At 33.1% G+C, this 17,332-nt stretch overlaps 3 protein-coding genes and 1 long non-coding RNA gene across 7 annotated transcripts in view; 2 read left to right on the top strand and 2 right to left on the bottom strand.

Annotated features, from left to right (window-relative positions):
• Positions 1 to 289: 289 nt before the first annotated feature.
• LOC18106472 (proline-rich protein 3) lies at positions 290 to 1,803 on the bottom strand. The gene is made up of 2 exons (XM_006372336.3): positions 1,305 to 1,803; positions 290 to 703 (listed from the first exon to the last, which is right to left on the bottom strand). Exons 1-2 carry the CDS (start codon positions 1,762 to 1,764, stop codon positions 354 to 356), a joined length of 810 nt encoding a protein of 269 aa, XP_006372398.2. The 5' UTR covers positions 1,765 to 1,803; the 3' UTR covers positions 290 to 353.
• Positions 1,804 to 5,932: 4,129 nt separating this feature from the next.
• LOC18106473 (beta-carotene hydroxylase 2, chloroplastic) lies at positions 5,933 to 8,035 on the top strand. Of its 2 annotated transcripts, XM_006372337.3 has the most exons (7): positions 5,934 to 6,450; positions 6,541 to 6,600; positions 6,698 to 6,769; positions 6,895 to 7,029; positions 7,221 to 7,346; positions 7,467 to 7,523; positions 7,631 to 8,035. In XM_006372337.3, the coding sequence occupies exons 1-7, from the start codon at positions 6,049 to 6,051 to the stop codon at positions 7,706 to 7,708; spliced, it is 930 nt and encodes a 309-aa protein (XP_006372399.2). In that variant the 5' UTR covers positions 5,934 to 6,048; the 3' UTR covers positions 7,709 to 8,035. The 2 variants fall into 2 exon arrangements, with proteins under 2 accessions (XP_024444109.1, XP_006372399.2); XM_024588341.2 differs by lacking the exon at positions 7,467 to 7,523 and having other exon boundaries at positions 5,933 to 6,450.
• Positions 8,036 to 11,873: 3,838 nt separating this feature from the next.
• Positions 11,874 to 15,228, bottom strand: LOC18106474 (uncharacterized). The gene is made up of 2 exons (XR_002978699.2): positions 13,232 to 15,228; positions 11,874 to 12,648 (listed from the first exon to the last, which is right to left on the bottom strand). It is a non-coding gene; the product is annotated as an uncharacterized LOC18106474 (long non-coding RNA).
• Positions 15,229 to 17,123: 1,895 nt separating this feature from the next.
• The window catches only part of LOC18106479 (protein NRT1/ PTR FAMILY 5.6), a 48,607-nt gene continuing 48,398 nt past the window's right edge, over positions 17,124 to 17,332 (top strand). For all 3 annotated transcript variants that reach the window (XM_006372344.3, XM_052448741.1, XM_052448742.1), the window contains exon 1: positions 17,124 to 17,273. The gene's annotated coding sequence lies outside the window, so the exon portion shown is untranslated. The remainder of the gene's footprint in view (positions 17,274 to 17,332) is intronic.

Here is a 17,332-nt window from a genome sequence, read left to right as displayed (position 1 = left end):
AATTTATATTTTTTTTATTTAAATGTGGATTTTATCTTTGAATTACTATTTTAAAACCCGATCTAACCAGTTATTGGATTAACCCATAACTCAGATAGTGTAGGCTTGAATCGAGTTGAATTTCAATATAAAAAAAATTATTGATTTATTACCATGTTTTATGCATGCTGCATACAAGAGAAACAACAGGACATGATTCATTACCAATATCTCAAGGCATAAACAAAATCCAACATGATAATTAAAAAAAAACACCGACAGGAATAATGAAAATCAATTGCCCGGCCAAAAGCTAATGAAAAAACATGGAAAATAGATGAATGATAAAGAATTTAGCCATGAAAAAAAAAATATTAATAACCCCCAGGTGGAGTTGTTGAGGTTGATGTGGTTTCGGAGGTGTAGAAGAAAGTCCTCATGGAATATAGTTTAATGTTCTTGTTGCTGAGAACGTGGTAAGAAGAAAGGAGGGCTCCATTAATTCCGTTGTTGACATCTGTTGGGATCTTGCAGGTCTCCAATGGAGAGTTTTCAAGGTAGGCCTTGCATTCTTTAAGCTTTAAATTATGGCCAAGACCACCGAAAGGAAACAAGGTTTTGAAGTAGTAACCATGGGCGTCAGCTGCATCAGTCAAGCAGGAGAAATGTGTTGCCTCGTTCCCATTCTGGTCCACCCCCGTGCATGCTATCCTTACCTTAGCTCCTGTAGCAAAGAAAAGAATTTTTTAGGCAGAAACTCCATCAAACTTTGGATTTATTCGATGTAAACATATTAGCTATTACAAAAAAATGTTTTCCCTTCAAAATATAAACATGATTATATTAAAGATACATGATTATTTATTAAATATAATCTTCATTTTGGGCCCTGTATTTATAACAAAAGTCAACATCATGTTTTGGCAACTTCTCTTATAATTAAGACCATGCTATCCACGTAAATCAAAAAAAAAAAAAAGACTATGCTATCCACGTAAGATATATATTGATAACAACTACTAATCACCAGTCTCCATCAAATTTTTGCATTATTTATTGCCAGTTTTTTTAAGGGCATTTAGTAAAAAGGTCAGTTTCCTCATCATGTGATGCATAAAATTGATGGAAATTGAGATTGATAGTTAGTTGATCTAATTTTGCCCACACTTTTAGATTTTAATAAAAATTGATCAAGAAGTAAAAGATGGGGGGCCGGAAATTGACTTCCCCGAGTGCATGGAGCAAGAAAATGGTGATCTCTTATTAATAAATGTCACAAATGTAAATTAGTCATGGCATAGAGTTTAAAGGATAGAAATTACTACCTTCGACGGGAATATAGTTAGAACCTGATTTACAAAGAATAAGACCTTCAACGCAAATTGGCAGCAAGCTTTCGGGCTCATAACCTGGTTTGCCATGGCTTAGTTTTGGTTTGGGGAGGTGGTGTGGCATAGGGATATAATGGTAGCCATGGTTTGGTATTTTTGGGACGGTCACCTTCGGTAGATCCACGTTTGGTTTAGGGTTGTATTTAAAGTCAGGCTTTGGTTTGGGAAGGTCTGATTTTGGGCCATATCCATAACCTGGATAGGAAGCTTTTGGTTGATCATGGCCAGAGTTAGGGGTATCATAAGTTGGCTTGGGTTTGGGTGCTGGGACATAGCTAGTTTCAGGTTTAACAGTATCAGGCTTTGGTTCATAGCCATAATCAGCAGCAGAGGCAATGACCAACAACGATAACAGGAGGATAGAGGCTGCACAGAAGAAATGGGTTAGAGCCATGGCAACAGAAAGTGTAAGCAGAAGAAAATGTTATGCTAATACGACGATGACTGTTGATTGCTAATGGATTAGGCTAGTATTTATAGCAAGAAGGGCTCAAATTATTTTATTAATTTAGGAATTAAAATTATAAATTGGAGAGAAACTTGGCTGCACATTGGTGAAAGGAATATTATATGCAAGGTTGGCTGTTGAATTAATAGACAATGCCTTCACGACGTGCATGATTAAAAAGGTGATGGATAACAGAAGATTAATCATATATACGATGACGCCATTGAATTTAATAACAAATGTTAAAAGAAAAAGAAAAAGAATGGAGGAATACACAGAGAGATATTCGGAGAACATATGCCAGGTTGGGATGGGCATAATTTGGATCAAACTTCGCTGGCAGATGCCCAGTTTTTTCCAAATCTGGGCAAATTTCTTGTCTCGCATTTTAGATGTTGAAGAATTTCAAAGATATGACAACAAATAATTAAGTAATAATACCCACTTACTTGTTGATATTTTGTCTTTGTTCTTTTTTTTTTTTTTTTTCTAGATATATAACTCTATGTCTTCGGTTTGGATTTATGAAAAGGGTTAGTATTTTGGTTAGGGTTGGAAGGAAGGGGAGGACAAGAGGGCATATTTTTGTTTGATTTGTTATTGATACCCATCAAGGTTTGTCTTTTTTATTTTGGGATAATATAGTTTTTGAATAAATTTTATTTTTTGGGGTTCGATATAAATAAATTGAAATCTTTGTAGAGAGTTTTTGAAATTTTATTTTTTAGGAGTAATAGAGATTTTGGTTTTATGATTGGCAATTTGTTTTTTTTTTTTTTTTGGTTTTAGAGTTTATAGGGGCAGAGACTCTATAAACTATATCACTAATAATTTAGGGGGTTTATTTTCACTGTTGAAGAATTTATTTAAAATCAACTCCATAGAAAATGTAAAAACTAATCTGAAAATATTATAATTATAGCCATTACTAGGTTATTTCTCCCGTTACATTGTAGCTTGAACAAAAAAATATTAAGCATAAAAATATGATATCTAGGTTGCAAAAAACTTATTGGTGTTATTATTAAACCTGGAACACCTAGTTAAAACTCCCGATTTGATTTATTTTTTAATCAAGTTTTAAATTAACTAAGATAATATTGTGTTTTCTAATCATTGATCTATCTAAAATTTTAAAAAAATCATTCTCAATAAAAAGATCTTTATCTTATATATCAAATTAAAATTTAATTATTATAATGTAAAAACATAAAAAATAAAATGAATTGTCTTTTTTTATTTAATATTAGAAATATATTTTATGTATAAGTTCATAATCTCCTATATTAAAAGAAACAAAATAAAATTTCTTTTTGTTTTGAAAATATAGGTTAAGTTCTAATGGATAATCATAAACTAGTTATAATACTATTTGACCGATTCTTGTATTTTTTTCAAAGCATAATAAAAATACAAATTATATATATATATATATATATATATATATATAAATGAAAATATGTATGAAGATTTTAGAATTTTGGCTATATGCAAGGAAAAAAAAGAATATATTTTTTTATTATTAGTTTTTATTTTTATTTTTATTTTAAAAGAAAATATGTATGAAGATTTTAGAATTTTGGCTATATGCAAGGAAAAAAAATATATTTCTTTTATTATTAGTTTTTATTTTTATTTTATTTTTTAGGCATTGTTTAACAAAAAAAACATATTTCTCCTTGTAAATAAATTATCAAAATACACCTAAGAGATATTTGTCAAACATGTCTTTAAATTAAAAATATCTTTAATAAAAATATGTAAACCAAACAGAATCTTAAATCTTGATCTAATTTTGACTGACCGGTCGACTTGGATCAAGGGTCTTCAAACCTTATTTCATGCCCCGATTGATATATATTTTTTAAGAAAAAAATGTGTTATGCATAGCTTCAGGATTAACACTAGAAGCCCATATACAATGTGGGCTATGCTTAATTTATATGGCCCAAAAGCACCTTAAAGCACACCTAAATATTCCTTGGTCACCATGTCAGGTTTTATACATAGTTGTCGTACATGAAGGGTTAAAAAGACACCGTTTTGATTTTGTTTTAATATCTTGTAGTGGACTCGATCGAGTTGCCCTGGTCAATCAAGTTAATCACATTTTGATCATTTTGAATGGTCAATTGCATCAGATTTTTGGTTAAATTAATTTTAAATCTAACTTAAGTAAAGTCCTTATTATTATTATTATTTTTAACAACATTATTAAACCTGACTTAATCTTACGAAGCAAACTCAACTTAATTATAAATTAAATAAGTTAATATAAGTTTACACAAGTTAATAAAAACATTATTTTAATTTTAAAAAGAATATTATTATTTTTTTAAAAAAATTATATCAGGTATTAATAGATTCATGGATTGATCCATCAGTGTATTAGAATTTAACTAAATCAACTCTTACCGGGTTTTTTTAAACTCAACCTGGGTCTAGATCCCGGTTCAAAGTGCATTGGCTCGGGTTTTGAGGTTAATCTACAGAGTCTTACCGGATTGAAAACAAACGTTTTAAAAAATAGATGGCTAAAAAATGAACATGTGTATCTAAAATCAGCCAATGAAAACGTGCCAAGTAGCAGACAAGAAGCTCTCAAAAAGGTGATGATGGGTTAGAGATGAAACTGGATACTACGTGGCAGAGCAGGAAAGCGAGTGAAGCCCCATACAAGTTCAAATTTATGGAAGGTCCAATGTGATTCGCTGTCGTTTCCTAGACAATCTGGAGGCGGTTCATCGACCTCATATTCTCCTGTCTGATTCTGACATGTGTCATCGTACTCGTGTCCTCATCTTAGCCTCCACTTCCTTGTTGTTTGCCCCTTTCCTTCCTCCAAATTACGCTATAATCCACTTCACTTTCTAGCTTCCTTTTCTTAAAACAATTATTATTATTATTTGTTTGGAATTTAGATGGTCACAAATTTGACCTCTTGTAGAACTTCGACGTTGATGTTTTTGTTCAATTCGTGTTTATGACAAAGAATGTGTATTTTAAATATTTTTGTTGACCTAGCTTTTACCATCATTCTATAAGAGTATGGGTTTTTGACCAAATAACTTATTTATAAAATCATCTATAAAAATAGATAAATTGAATTTAAAAAAATCATCATAGATAAAACCATTGTTTTTCATATAAATTAGTAATTTTCTATTGTTATAGCATAAAAAGGATAGTCATCCGTGTCATATATGAGATTATGCTTAGTATTAAAGCTTTTAATAGTACAAACTTCAATTAAAAAAAAATCATCTATTTTCTACACTAAAAAAATTATCCTATAGTTTTCTATCTTAAGTAAATACAAGAGTCTTCGATCATGCAATGTCAAAGTGCTTAATCATGTAAGATTATATTTCATATTCAATTCAAGCATTTATAAAACAAACTTCACAACCATATCATTTATATGCAATATACAAGAAATGTTTGTCCTAATTTTCTAATCTTAGAAAGAAAAAAAAAAGGATTGTTATTGTGATAGTAAAGTGATTATTTCTATGTTTCATATGTGGTTGATATTATTAGCATTGGATATATTAATTACACGGGTTTTAATAAATTAATCAGAATAATATTATTATATAGATTATATGTTATTGGGTTAATTAATATGATTGATGATCCAATTATGGTCTAAAAATCGCTTCCATCAAATATTTGATATCAAATTGAGTTTCTTTAGGAAATAAAATAAAAAGATTATAAAATTGATTTGAAAGATTCTTCAATTATTATATAAAATAGAAAATAACAATGCATTTGTATAATTTTAAAGAGATATTGTAAGATTTTCATATAAGAAAAATAACAATTTTGGAGGTGTTTGATTCGGTGATAAAGGGATTTATTTAATTTATTTTCTTGTCTTCAATAAAAGAAACAAAGATAAGTTTCAATAAAATCATTTTATTTTCAATCCTATATTATTCAACCCTCGTAGAAAAGAAGAAGTAATAATAATAAAAAAAACTAGACAAATAAATGAAAGTGGCAACAGTGAAATTTGAAGAACACAAACAACAGGGTTACTTTGGGGAGAATCTTCCTCTTGTTTCCACGCCATTTATTTTTAACTCCAAAATGCCCCCCAAAACGACACCCAAACTAGTTCGTGGTCTTCCTTCATTTAAACCCACAACTCCATCATCTCCAGACCACCTCCACTTTCCCTTTTCTCTTCCCCTCTCAAAATCTCAACACCACCAACCACCTATCATGGCGGCAGGACTCACCGCCGCCACTGTACCCAAACCCTTCCGGTACAACTCCGTCTCTCACCTCCTTCCAAAACCAGTAACAGCAGCCTCACTTTTCTTCCCACCAATTAGACACCAAAGCTTTTTACACTATGGAACAAAAGTTCCAAGAAAAACAAGCCTTGCTGTATGTTTTGTAGTTGAAGATCAAACAAAACCGAGCAGTGCCCATATCGAGAATCAACAAGAAGAGGTGCCTAAAGATGTTAATGAAAATCAGATCTCGACACCTCGCGTGGCAGAAAGATTGGAAAGAAAGAGAAAAGAAAGAGTTACTTATTTGATTGCTGCTGTTATGTCTAGTCTTGGGATTACTTCCATGGCTGTTATGGCTGTTTATTACAGATTTTATTGGCTTGAGGTACCTTCCTTTCATTCCTGTCTTAAATCTAGAGTATTCTTGAACCAGCTTTCAACTTGTATAGGCTCTAAAATTTGTGTATGGCAACAGGGAGGGGAAGTGCCCTTGTCTGAAATGTTTGGTACATTTGCTCTTTCAGTAGGTGCTGCTGTAAGTATCAATTTCTTTCGCAATTTGGGCTATTTCTGAAAAATTATTTATTGGGTTTCCTTTCTTGAGGCTAAATTTGAAGTTTTGTTGTTTTTAGGTGGGGATGGAATTTTGGGCGAGATGGGCTCATAGAGCACTTTGGCATGCTTCTTTGTGGCATATGCATGAGGTAATGCTAATGCTATCCAACTCCTAGCTTTGTTTCCATGAAAACGCAAGAAAAGTTCAATTTTTTTTAATACAAGAAACAATCAAGCTGAGTTCTTTGGTAATAAAAAATTGTCCCTGTTGCAGTCTCACCATAGACCAAGAGATGGGCCGTTTGAGCTAAACGATGTTTTTGCCATAACCAATGCAGTCCCAGCAATTTCCCTTCTCTCCTATGGTTTCTTCAACAAGGGCCTTGTACCTGGTCTTTGTTTTGGTGCTGTAAGTCTCACTGTCTTTCCTTTCTCTCTCAAATCTTTCTTGGTGCGCTACCTACCTTACTAATTTTTTATTGCCATTCCTTGATTGACTGGTGAAAAATTAATTAAGCTCCTAAGTATACGACTATTGACTAGAATATCATAATCTGATTCCCAAATCCACCCTCTGTTTTGGTTGACTTGGCTCATCAGGGTCTTGGAATTACAGTGTTTGGCATAGCCTATATGTTTGTCCATGATGGCCTTGTTCACAAGAGATTCCCAGTGGGGCCCATTGCCGATGTCCCATACTTCAGAAAGGTAGCAGCAGCTCACAAGGTAAATATAAAAATATGCCACCAGTCATTGTTTTTTTGATAATCACATGATGCCATTGTTTGCTGGGTTCCAAAATCTGACAATCAAGATATTCGCTGTTGATTTTGATGTCGATTTTAGATCCACCACTCGGACAAATTCAATGGTGTCCCATATGGGTTGTTTCTAGGACCTAGGGTGAGTTTCCAGGACATTCTCTTATCTTTAAGATTGTGATGATATTCTTGTATAGCTAAACCACTCTAATTAAACTAAACCTACAAATATGTATATTTGCTGTGCAGGAAATTGAGGAAGTTGGAGGCCTTGAAGAATTGGAAAGGGAGATAAGTAGGAGAACCAAATCATACAAGGAGTTGTGATTAATTAATCTGTCAAATTGGGAACAATTTTTGATCAATTCTCAATGTTAGAGGCTCAGCAAAGTCATCAATGAGAAAAGATTTTGAGTTTGGTTGATATTTTAATACCCCACAAGAAGAAAATAGATATGTAGGATGAGCATATTCAAAGTGGGAACTATATAGTAAAAAAATAAAAACGTTGCAAAAATATTCATTCCTCATACTGTTATAGTATCCCACTCATATTTGAACCCGAAATGATTGTTCATCGTAGCTTAAGCTTGTAAATGTGGGTGCCTGTACAGATCTCCTAATGACAGAATTTAGAGAATTACTTCTACTGTACTTGATTTAGCACCTAATCTTTATCCTCACCGCTGTGTTTTTCTTTCTTCAAGTAACAGAAAAGGGAAAATTAAAGATAGGTTTCATTCAAAAAAAAAAAATCCCTTTTTTTCTTGTTAATTTTGCTTAGCATGCAACATCATTTAGTTTTTTTTGACAAGAAATTGTAACTCAGTTCTCACAAGCATTACTCCCTCTTCAAGAGGCCTCCAATTCGAATATATTCATTATGACAGAAAGAAATCTCATCGCTCGATTCTTGTACCATCAACTCGCAAAATTCCTTCTGGATATCATTTTTCCTTGTACTAGATTTTAACTATAGTTACCAGAATGACTTTAAGATTTCAGGTCGTAGGTTAGCTAAATCGATTCGCAAGTGACTGATTCATCTGAATATATCCAAAAACAATGTCATTTTTTATTTAAAAAAACATATATTTTCTTTTTTTAAAAAAAAGAACCCTGAAATAATGCTGTTTATAACTAAAATTCTAAAAAATTATTGTTAAATATTAACTAGATTTGATCCAATCAACATGTTTGAAAAATAAATGCAGGATAGGCTTAGGGTTAGCATGCCTAATTAAATCATGTTTAATAACTATGATATGAACTGCCAATTTTTTTTTATTTTTCTATTAATGCGTAGTGGAATTTAAGATAAACGAGTACGTCCCAATCACCGTGTGCATACACTATATCATTCAGACGTGGTGTGCTTAGGTTTGCTTCGAGTAAACTTAACTGTGCAGTCGGCAGGAGACCTGCTTTTCTGATCAAGAAAGGAAATGGTAGGCCCAGTCGACCACTTCCTTTAACACTCATCGGTCCAACTTCAAAGAGAAATATACCTTCTAATAATTAAAAGGTGATCTCTACACTTCAAAACGGGTATGTTTCACCATCAAACCTTCAACCTAACAAAGTATCAAACCCGATTCATGTATTTTTCTAGGAAAAGATTGAGATCATATATTAAAATGGTTAATCTAAATTGATAAAAAAATAAAAAATAAAACAATAATATTTTGACAAATAAAAAAATTAAAGATTGACATGTTTTTTTTTTTGTTCAAATTAGTAATCAAACGCCAAGGTTTAAGTATTTCGTAAAAAATACTTTAAAAAATGACATTTTCAACACTCACAAATAATTACTAAATGTAAAAAATTAAAAATCAATAAATAACTATAATTAACGGTTTACATTATTATAATAGATGAAGCATGATCACTTTTTTTTTTAACAATATGTTGACTTACAGTTCTTGATTATTAGACAGTGTGGTTATGGTTACTTTTCAAATAATTTTTTGCGTCGAAATACATGCTAATGATGTTTTTTTATTTTTAAAAAATTATTTTTAATATCAACACAACAAAACGATCAAAAACATACAAAATATATTAAATTTTAATAAAAAGAATTTAATTTTTTAAAAACCATGAATTCCACGCGTTCGCAAACGGTAGCTGCTTTCATCACCCACCTTCATATTGGTGCTAAAGAGGAGTGTGAACAATGACACACGTCAAGAACTAGTGTGTATAGAAATCACCCCATCAAGCTTTGGTGAGTGGTGATGACTCGGCTCCTCCTAGCCTCCATTGTTGATTACTGCATGATCTTTCTTCCCAGAAGTTTCCAATAATCTTGGTCATAGGCTACGTGTTAACTCTGCAATAATGGCCCATCTTGCAAACCCAACTCTTCCTGTAAAGAAAACATGGAAAATGTGATCTTAGTGCCCCAAGCACTTGATTCTAAGGCTAGTGGAGGATGGAGACAGAGACTCACACTAACATTTCTCTGTGCGTTGACATCATCTTCTTACACCAGTCAACTGCTTGTGAGCAGTAGCATCACACGTAGTTACAATCTCATTAGTTTAATCATAAAGGTGAAAATAAAAAAACATATCCTCTTTGGGTCAAACCGATCAAAGGATGAACAATTATATTATAAAATATATGTTCCGAGTTCCGACATCATCGTTGATTGGTTTAGCCCTACAGACAACGCCTTCTCTTTCTTTCTTTGATTATTGACCTTAGCCTAAAAAGATGCACCAAATCCGACGGAGCCCTTTGCTATCTTCGACAAATCATCTTTTTAATTTATTTATCTTATATGTAGATCGGTTCAAGTTTTATATTACATTAAATAGAAGTTAATTTAATTAAATTAGATTAATTTAAAAAATTAATCTATAATTCACTTGATTCAGTTAAAATTTAATTGAAAAATGATTTAATTTTTTTCTTTCAAAACAATATCATTTTAATTTTTTTTTATTAAAATAAATTAAAACAATGATGATTCAATCCAAATCAATAAATTAAAGCTTCGATCTAGAATTTGAACTCGCTTGTGAAATCCACCAAATTTTATAACTATCGATCAATTATGTTGGTCGGTATCTATTAATCTAGGCAAGGTAATATGTTTTCTATTTTCTTTTCGAGGAACTTGTCGATACCAAAAGTCTTTTGTTGAGACGTGTTGGATATTGCATGAGTAGAAAGGAGAGGCATTGAAACGAAGGGATTGAAAATTGTGATGATTGTTAGTGTTCCTTGCACAAATCTTGGTTGTAACTTTGTCGGAAAGGAAAAAATATTATTAACAGAAACTAAATCTCGTGGTCAAATATTCACCTTGGATTAATTATATTCTTGCTCCTAAAAATAAACCATTTGAATTGGCCTAAGGGTATATTTGATATTTTCACAACATTCATTTTTATAAAGTGAATTTACTTTAATATCTTTAAAAATAATATTTAACTTAATTATGGCCAGAGGAATTTCTAGTTTTTTTTTTTTAACAAAGAAATGATTCCATTATTTTTAAAATGAAAATTCTTACAGCATGCTTTTAGGGGTAAATTCGTCATTCTATAATGGTTTCTTAGTAATAATTATTTGATTCTAAAAATGATATAAAATAATAAAAAAAATAAAAAATTATTAACGCGTGTACAATATGCGTCAGCCACCTAGCCACGTGAACGCTTGCAAATTTCTCTCAGAAATCCTGTGCCAGTCTTCTCCTGTTTCCTGTTCACATCTTTCTTCCAGAAGGGACAATAATTGATACATAGAGAAGCGAGTCAAGAGGGATGGATCGGAGTTCAGGGCAGAATTCAATTTTGAGGTCTCCAAGGGAGGTGAGGTGTTGAAGCCCTTTGTAGTTCAGAGATTTCAGATTTTGAAGAAAAAAGATTCTAACAGAGTTAAGTCTGGAGGGCAGGAGCATACCTTCTTCGGGGAAGGATTCCACTTCTTCATATCTACCGAAATCAAAGCTTGAAAGAGAAGGGAGTCCTGCAAATCCCATTGCTTACAGGTAGCAAGGATTTTCTTGCAACATCGGATCATCAGTGATTCTAACTTGAAGGACAAACCAACAAGGGGAAATGCTGGCAAACCCACTCCAGGAAATGACTCGAGTTCATCACAAAACGCTATTTGTAGTTTAGCCATGGAAGGAAGGAAACAATGCACTGATTTCAGGCCAAAGCAATCTTCTAATGGAAGCTGATCCAAATGTGAACACTCAGCAGGTTCCTCTTGTGCACGAAGGGATTCAACATTTGGACATTCCTTCATCTCAAGCCGCTTTAAATTGGGAAACAAATTAGGGGGAAGCACTTGAATAGAACATAAGCAATGTTAAACTTTTGTATAGCTGATAAACGTCTCAGTTGCTCCATTTCCTTTAGCAGGGAATCTAGCGGTTGGAATGATTCCACAGTAAGACTGCGCAGGCCAGATGTTGGGCAGGGCAGGGTTGTTATTAGGTTGGGGCAGTCCCTTATACGAAGTACTTGGAGGCCTGAAAAAGCTCTTTGTTTTTTCGAGACGTTAATGGAATCTGTGTGGAACAACAACTTCCATATAGCTCAGAGCCAACAACAACAACTCCATCAAAAGCTTTGATCAAGAGCTTTTTAAGAGATGTTACATGACAGAGTGGCGGTAAGGAGGAGCAGTATTTACATCTACTAAGCCTCAGAGCTACTTAGATTTGAGAAAGAGGAGTGTCCTACCCAATCTAGAAGTTTTGTTCCCCCATAACCAATAACAAGAAGATCTTTCACATTCTTGTTACGCTGTAGTTGCTCAAGCATGCCTAATTCATACTGCGAAACTTTAGTATCTCCTATCCATCTCAACTCTAACTTCTTAATGCTCTTATTGTGCTCCGGATTGGCGGGTTACCAGGTTGATCCGAACTATAGGAAGTAGTGTGAAATGGATATCTCAATTAACATGAGTACAATGAAGCAGAGGATTCGTTCATAGAAAAATAACAAATTGTTATGTGCAATAGAACATCGAAGAGAAGAGATGATACAAATGATCATATGATATTTGATATTCCAACTTTGGGATGCAATATAGAGAAGGGAGTGATCTTTAGTTGTAGCTATAGAGCTTGTTGCTTGCACAACTAAATATACTACTTTGGATGTGCTGGCTCCTGAGCTGCTGCATTTTTCATGAACTTGCAATGGCCTCTTTCATCCATTTTTTTTTCCATCTACATTTGGTGCATGACCTTGACCCCCACATAGACCTGAACAGCTCTTGAGACTCTCATGATCCTGCGAACAGAACCATCACAAAAATATGGTTACCAACACCTTCAATAACTTAGGCGGAAGTCTCAATTCAATTGATCAGTAGCATAATAGAAACTCTTCTTTGAAAAGAAAAAGAAATATTAGCATTATGGTTAATAAATCAGTGAAAAAACATCTATGAATAGTTGATGAACTAAGCAAGAAAATACTGTTGATAGTTGCTACAAAACTACCACAAATTAATTTCATAACAGCAACTATGAAACAGGCAAAGAATAGCATGAAAACGAAATACTTAGGGGAACCGTTAGGTATGAGCTAGTAGAATGGTATTATATGCCCAGGGGAAGCATTCCAATCCTGCTATTCTCATAGTAGGCAATCAGAAATGAGAAAAACTTGGGAGTATAATAATATATGCATAGAAAAAGAAAGTTTTGACCAGACACTTGCCAAGAATTCACGAAGAGTTGATCACACAATATGAATATTGTACTTGTTATTGATAATTAAGTTGACAGGAAAGGGTACCTTTCATTAGTAATAACCTCACTGTGTTGATTGAATGAAGAAAATGAAAGAGAAAATCACATTCAAACTTTACCTCGATTGAACTGATGGTTATTAATCCATATCTCATGGATGCGAGAAATCTTGGGCCAATCTTCTCCTGTCTCCCGTTGACACTTTTGTTCCAGCAAGGGACATTCAGAGATAGATGGATAAGAAAGTGAAGAGAGCAGGCCCAGTTGTGGCATGGATCGGAGCTTAGGGCAGTCAATAGATTTTAAATTTTCTTAGTGAGGTGAGGTGTTGAAGCCCCTCGTAGTTAAGAGATATCAGATCAGGAAGACTCGAGATTTTAAGAGATGTGAGTGTTGAGGGCAGGAGCATATCTTCTTCAGAGAAGGATTCAACTAAATCACAACTACTGAAAGAGAAGCTTGAAAGAGAAGGGAGTCTTTGCAAATCCCATTGCTTGCGACCAGCAAAGAGTGTGTTGCAGTTACAGATGTAAACTGATTCTAGTTTTGAAGACAATCCCATTGCAGGAAAAAATGGTAAACCCTGTTAGAGAATAATATAAATCATATTTTAGAATTTTATCTAATAACTTAAATTTTTAGGTTGAATTGGTTATTTAACATAGTATCAGAGTTTTGATGACCAAACGATCACGAGTTCGAATCTCATCATCTCTATTTATTTGATAAAAATTAAGCACAAGGTAATATGTACTTGTGCAAGTTTCAAGTCTAAAAGACTTTCATCTGAGAAAATGTGTTAGAGAATAATATAAATTATATCTTGAAATCTCACCTAATAACTTAAGCTTTTAAATTAAATTCATTCTTTGACAAACCTAACCCAAGAAATGACTCAAGTTCATCACAATAGTCTATATTAAGTTTTACAAGGGAAGGGAGGAAGCAATGCACTGATTTCAAATTTGGGCAATGGCGTAATGAAAGTTCTTCCAGACTTGGATACTCACAGATTTTCGTGGAACTGATAGATGTGGAGTTTTTGAGAGGTTCCTCTTGTGCACAAAGGAATTCGAGATTTGGACATCTCCCGATCTGAAGTTGCTTTAACTTGGGAAACGTATTTAGAGGGAGGCACTTGAGAAAAAGATCAGCACAAAAGATCTTCTAGAACCTCACATCCTGGTTCTTCCATCACGTTATTTCCTCACATGACTAAAAAACCCTCGGCCATCCAAAATCGGATAATTTCCATCCTTGAAAAATAAAAAAACCTTTTGCAAGAATTGCACAGTATGCAAAACATCGTTTCAGATGTGATGGAAAATAATAATAGCTTGCTCTCAAAGCAGGAAGAATTCTGTCATTCCGCAGATCCCACAGATTGCTCTTCATTATATTCTTCCATTTCTCACCGTCTGATTCAGACTTCAAGAGATTCCCAAGTGATCTCGCAGCTAAGGGCAGGCCTCTGCACCTCCTCACTATTTCTGAACGAAACATTTATTTGAGCTATGAAACTAGATTGAGATTCTGACCACTAAATGCATGTTCTGAAAACAGTGACCACCAATCATCATCGCTCATTTCCTTCAAACGATAAGGAGAAACACTTTGCATGGCTGATGCTACACTTGTGTCGCGTGCTGTGATGACAATCTTGCTTCCTTGTGCCCCTGACTTCAGGGGCGTGAGTAGGAAGTCCAATTCTGATTGAACGGCTCTCCAAACGTCATAAAAAACAAGCAATAGCTTCTGACCTGTCAATTTCTTTTCGAGATCACTATGGAGCTGATTAGCAGTCATGGAATCACAATCTGACAAACCAACCTCCTTCAGAATATCTTTAATTAGTTAGCTTCAGAACATGGAAATCTTGTGAAACATAGATCCATGCTTCCAGATCAAACCAGTTTTGCACCTCGCTGTCGTTGTAGACATACTTGGCAATAGTGGTTTTGCCAATCCCGCCCATACTCACAATGGAATCACTTCTAAGTTTTTGCCTTTTGCGTCATCTGACAAGAGCAACTCCATTATGGCGGTCTTTCTCCAACCTGCCTTATCAATTGAAGGGCCTGCGCTTTTGTTGGGAAAAGTCTTCAAATAACAGGAAACTAATTCAACGGAATACAATTCATAATTTACAGGTTCTAATTTTTTTTTTCTCTTTGTGCAATAAAAAACAGAATCAAATAATCAACAAAATAATATAAATAATCACACAAATCAACATTAAAATTTTTACATGGAACACTCAACGCAGGAAAAATCACGGAAATGTAGCTCATAAATAATGGATTTATAATTGTTCTTCCTTATATTTAACTAAAGTTTACAACATATGTATCATAAAAAACAATTTATTATTGGAATATAACAAAATTAAAAAGAAAAATGTTTTGAGAAAAAACGACAACACCGTTTTCTGTTAAAACAGCCAGTTTCCACAGAACCAATCTTCGATCCATCTACAATGGCAGACCCAGGACTATTTGTTTCTGCGTTTTAAAAGCGTTTTTGAAAAAATTTGAAAATTTTTTATTTTTTTATTTACTTTAAATTAATATGTTTTTACTGTTTTCAAATCATTTTAATATGTTGATATTAAAAATAATTTTTAAAAAATAAAAATAATTATTAACATATATTTTAGAATAAAATATTATTTGAAAAGATAATTACAACTCCACTCTGTCAAACAAGTAATGACAATCAGCTGTCTCTTACGGATTACTGTGGTGGTCCCACCATCACATGGTACGGACCACACACTACAGCTTTTTCCTCCCATCTTTTAAAAGTCTCTCACAAATCTTTTCCAAGTTCTCTACCACCTCTTCCTTCTTCTTGTAGGGAAAAAAATTTAAAGAGGAGAAAATTCTTCGCACCTGATCTGTTCCGTTTTGAGAGTCTGCTTCCAGTTCTGATCTTCGAACTTCATAATCATCCTCGTCCAGCAAGTCTTCAGCTTCATAGACAGCATCTTTAACATCAGCAAGCCAAGTCCTCACAGCTGGTACAGAAATCTGCTTCTCCTCAGCATCAGAGAGCAGAGCAGGCCAATGTTTCGTCAACTATTACATCTCGGATAAATCATTCACATCAGTCCACAAATTTTATCTTCAAAAAAATAAAAAAATATTATTTTAATATATTTTAAAATTAAAAATACCACAATAACATTTCTAAATAAACATTTAAAAAAAATAACGCAAATAAAAAAAATATTAAAAACAAACAATATAAAAATTCCACTGAATAGTTCAAATTTAATTATTTGAATATTTCTCTAATCAAAACGCCATATTACGGCTATTTTAATTAGATTGTTTATATACTAGTAAAAACATTCTTAAAAAATCTAAAATAATAAGAGAATTGTAAATCAAATAGGGAAAAAATTTTAAATCAAAATTGTAATTTGTTGATTTTATCTTAAAGTTTTTTTGACCTCATATAGCTATAAAGTTTTTAACCCTATAGTAAATATGAACTCTAAAAACTCTAAGAAAAATCTCAACTGGATTCAATAATTGGATAAGCATGCCTCCCTTGAGAAAAGTGTGCAGCTCATTCTATATGGGATTTGCCTTTTTCTAACAGTATGAAGTATTCTCATTTTCTTTGAAAATTAAAGAATTAAAAACTCATCTAGAAAATTTAATAAATTCTCTTTTCTACTCGCTAGCTCTTTTTTCTTCTTCTTTTTTAATTCAAGAAAGGCACTTTTTACTTGACCAAAAAATCGTTTTATAAAAATGAATCGTTGGGTTAATATCTTAACAATTTTCTTTTTCTTATTAAGAGAAAGAGATTCGGACGTCATAATCAACATGAGAAGAACGATGGTACGACATCTGGAAAAGTCACTGTAACAGTCCTTAGTGTTAGTGTTTTTTTTTTTTTAAGAAAGCTACACTGATATCCCCACATGTTTTAACTTTTCTTGTAATAATAATATGCTGTCAAGAGTCGATTGATGTCAAATCAAAATACAACATCAAAGCCTGTATGATTAATGAAGTCTTCCATTATGTGTTGAAGAGCGAGCAACGTTGTTTCAAGGCTGCGCAGGTCCTGCAAGTTTGTGAGCAACGGCTTAATCAATCCTGGTGCTGTGAGCCAACATCATAGCGAAACAGAGAAGAAATTGCCCGTGTAAGTAGTGATTTTGGCATTTCCTGTGTTCCTCAATTTCGCGTCATCTAAACTATATA

Source organism: Populus trichocarpa, chromosome 17, assembly GCF_000002775.5.
Source record: "Populus trichocarpa isolate Nisqually-1 chromosome 17, P.trichocarpa_v4.1, whole genome shotgun sequence".
Lineage (NCBI taxonomy): Eukaryota > Viridiplantae > Streptophyta > Magnoliopsida > Malpighiales > Salicaceae > Populus > Populus trichocarpa.
The sequence above is the reverse complement of the archived record's forward strand: the minus strand, read 5'-3'. Positions and strand labels throughout refer to the sequence as shown.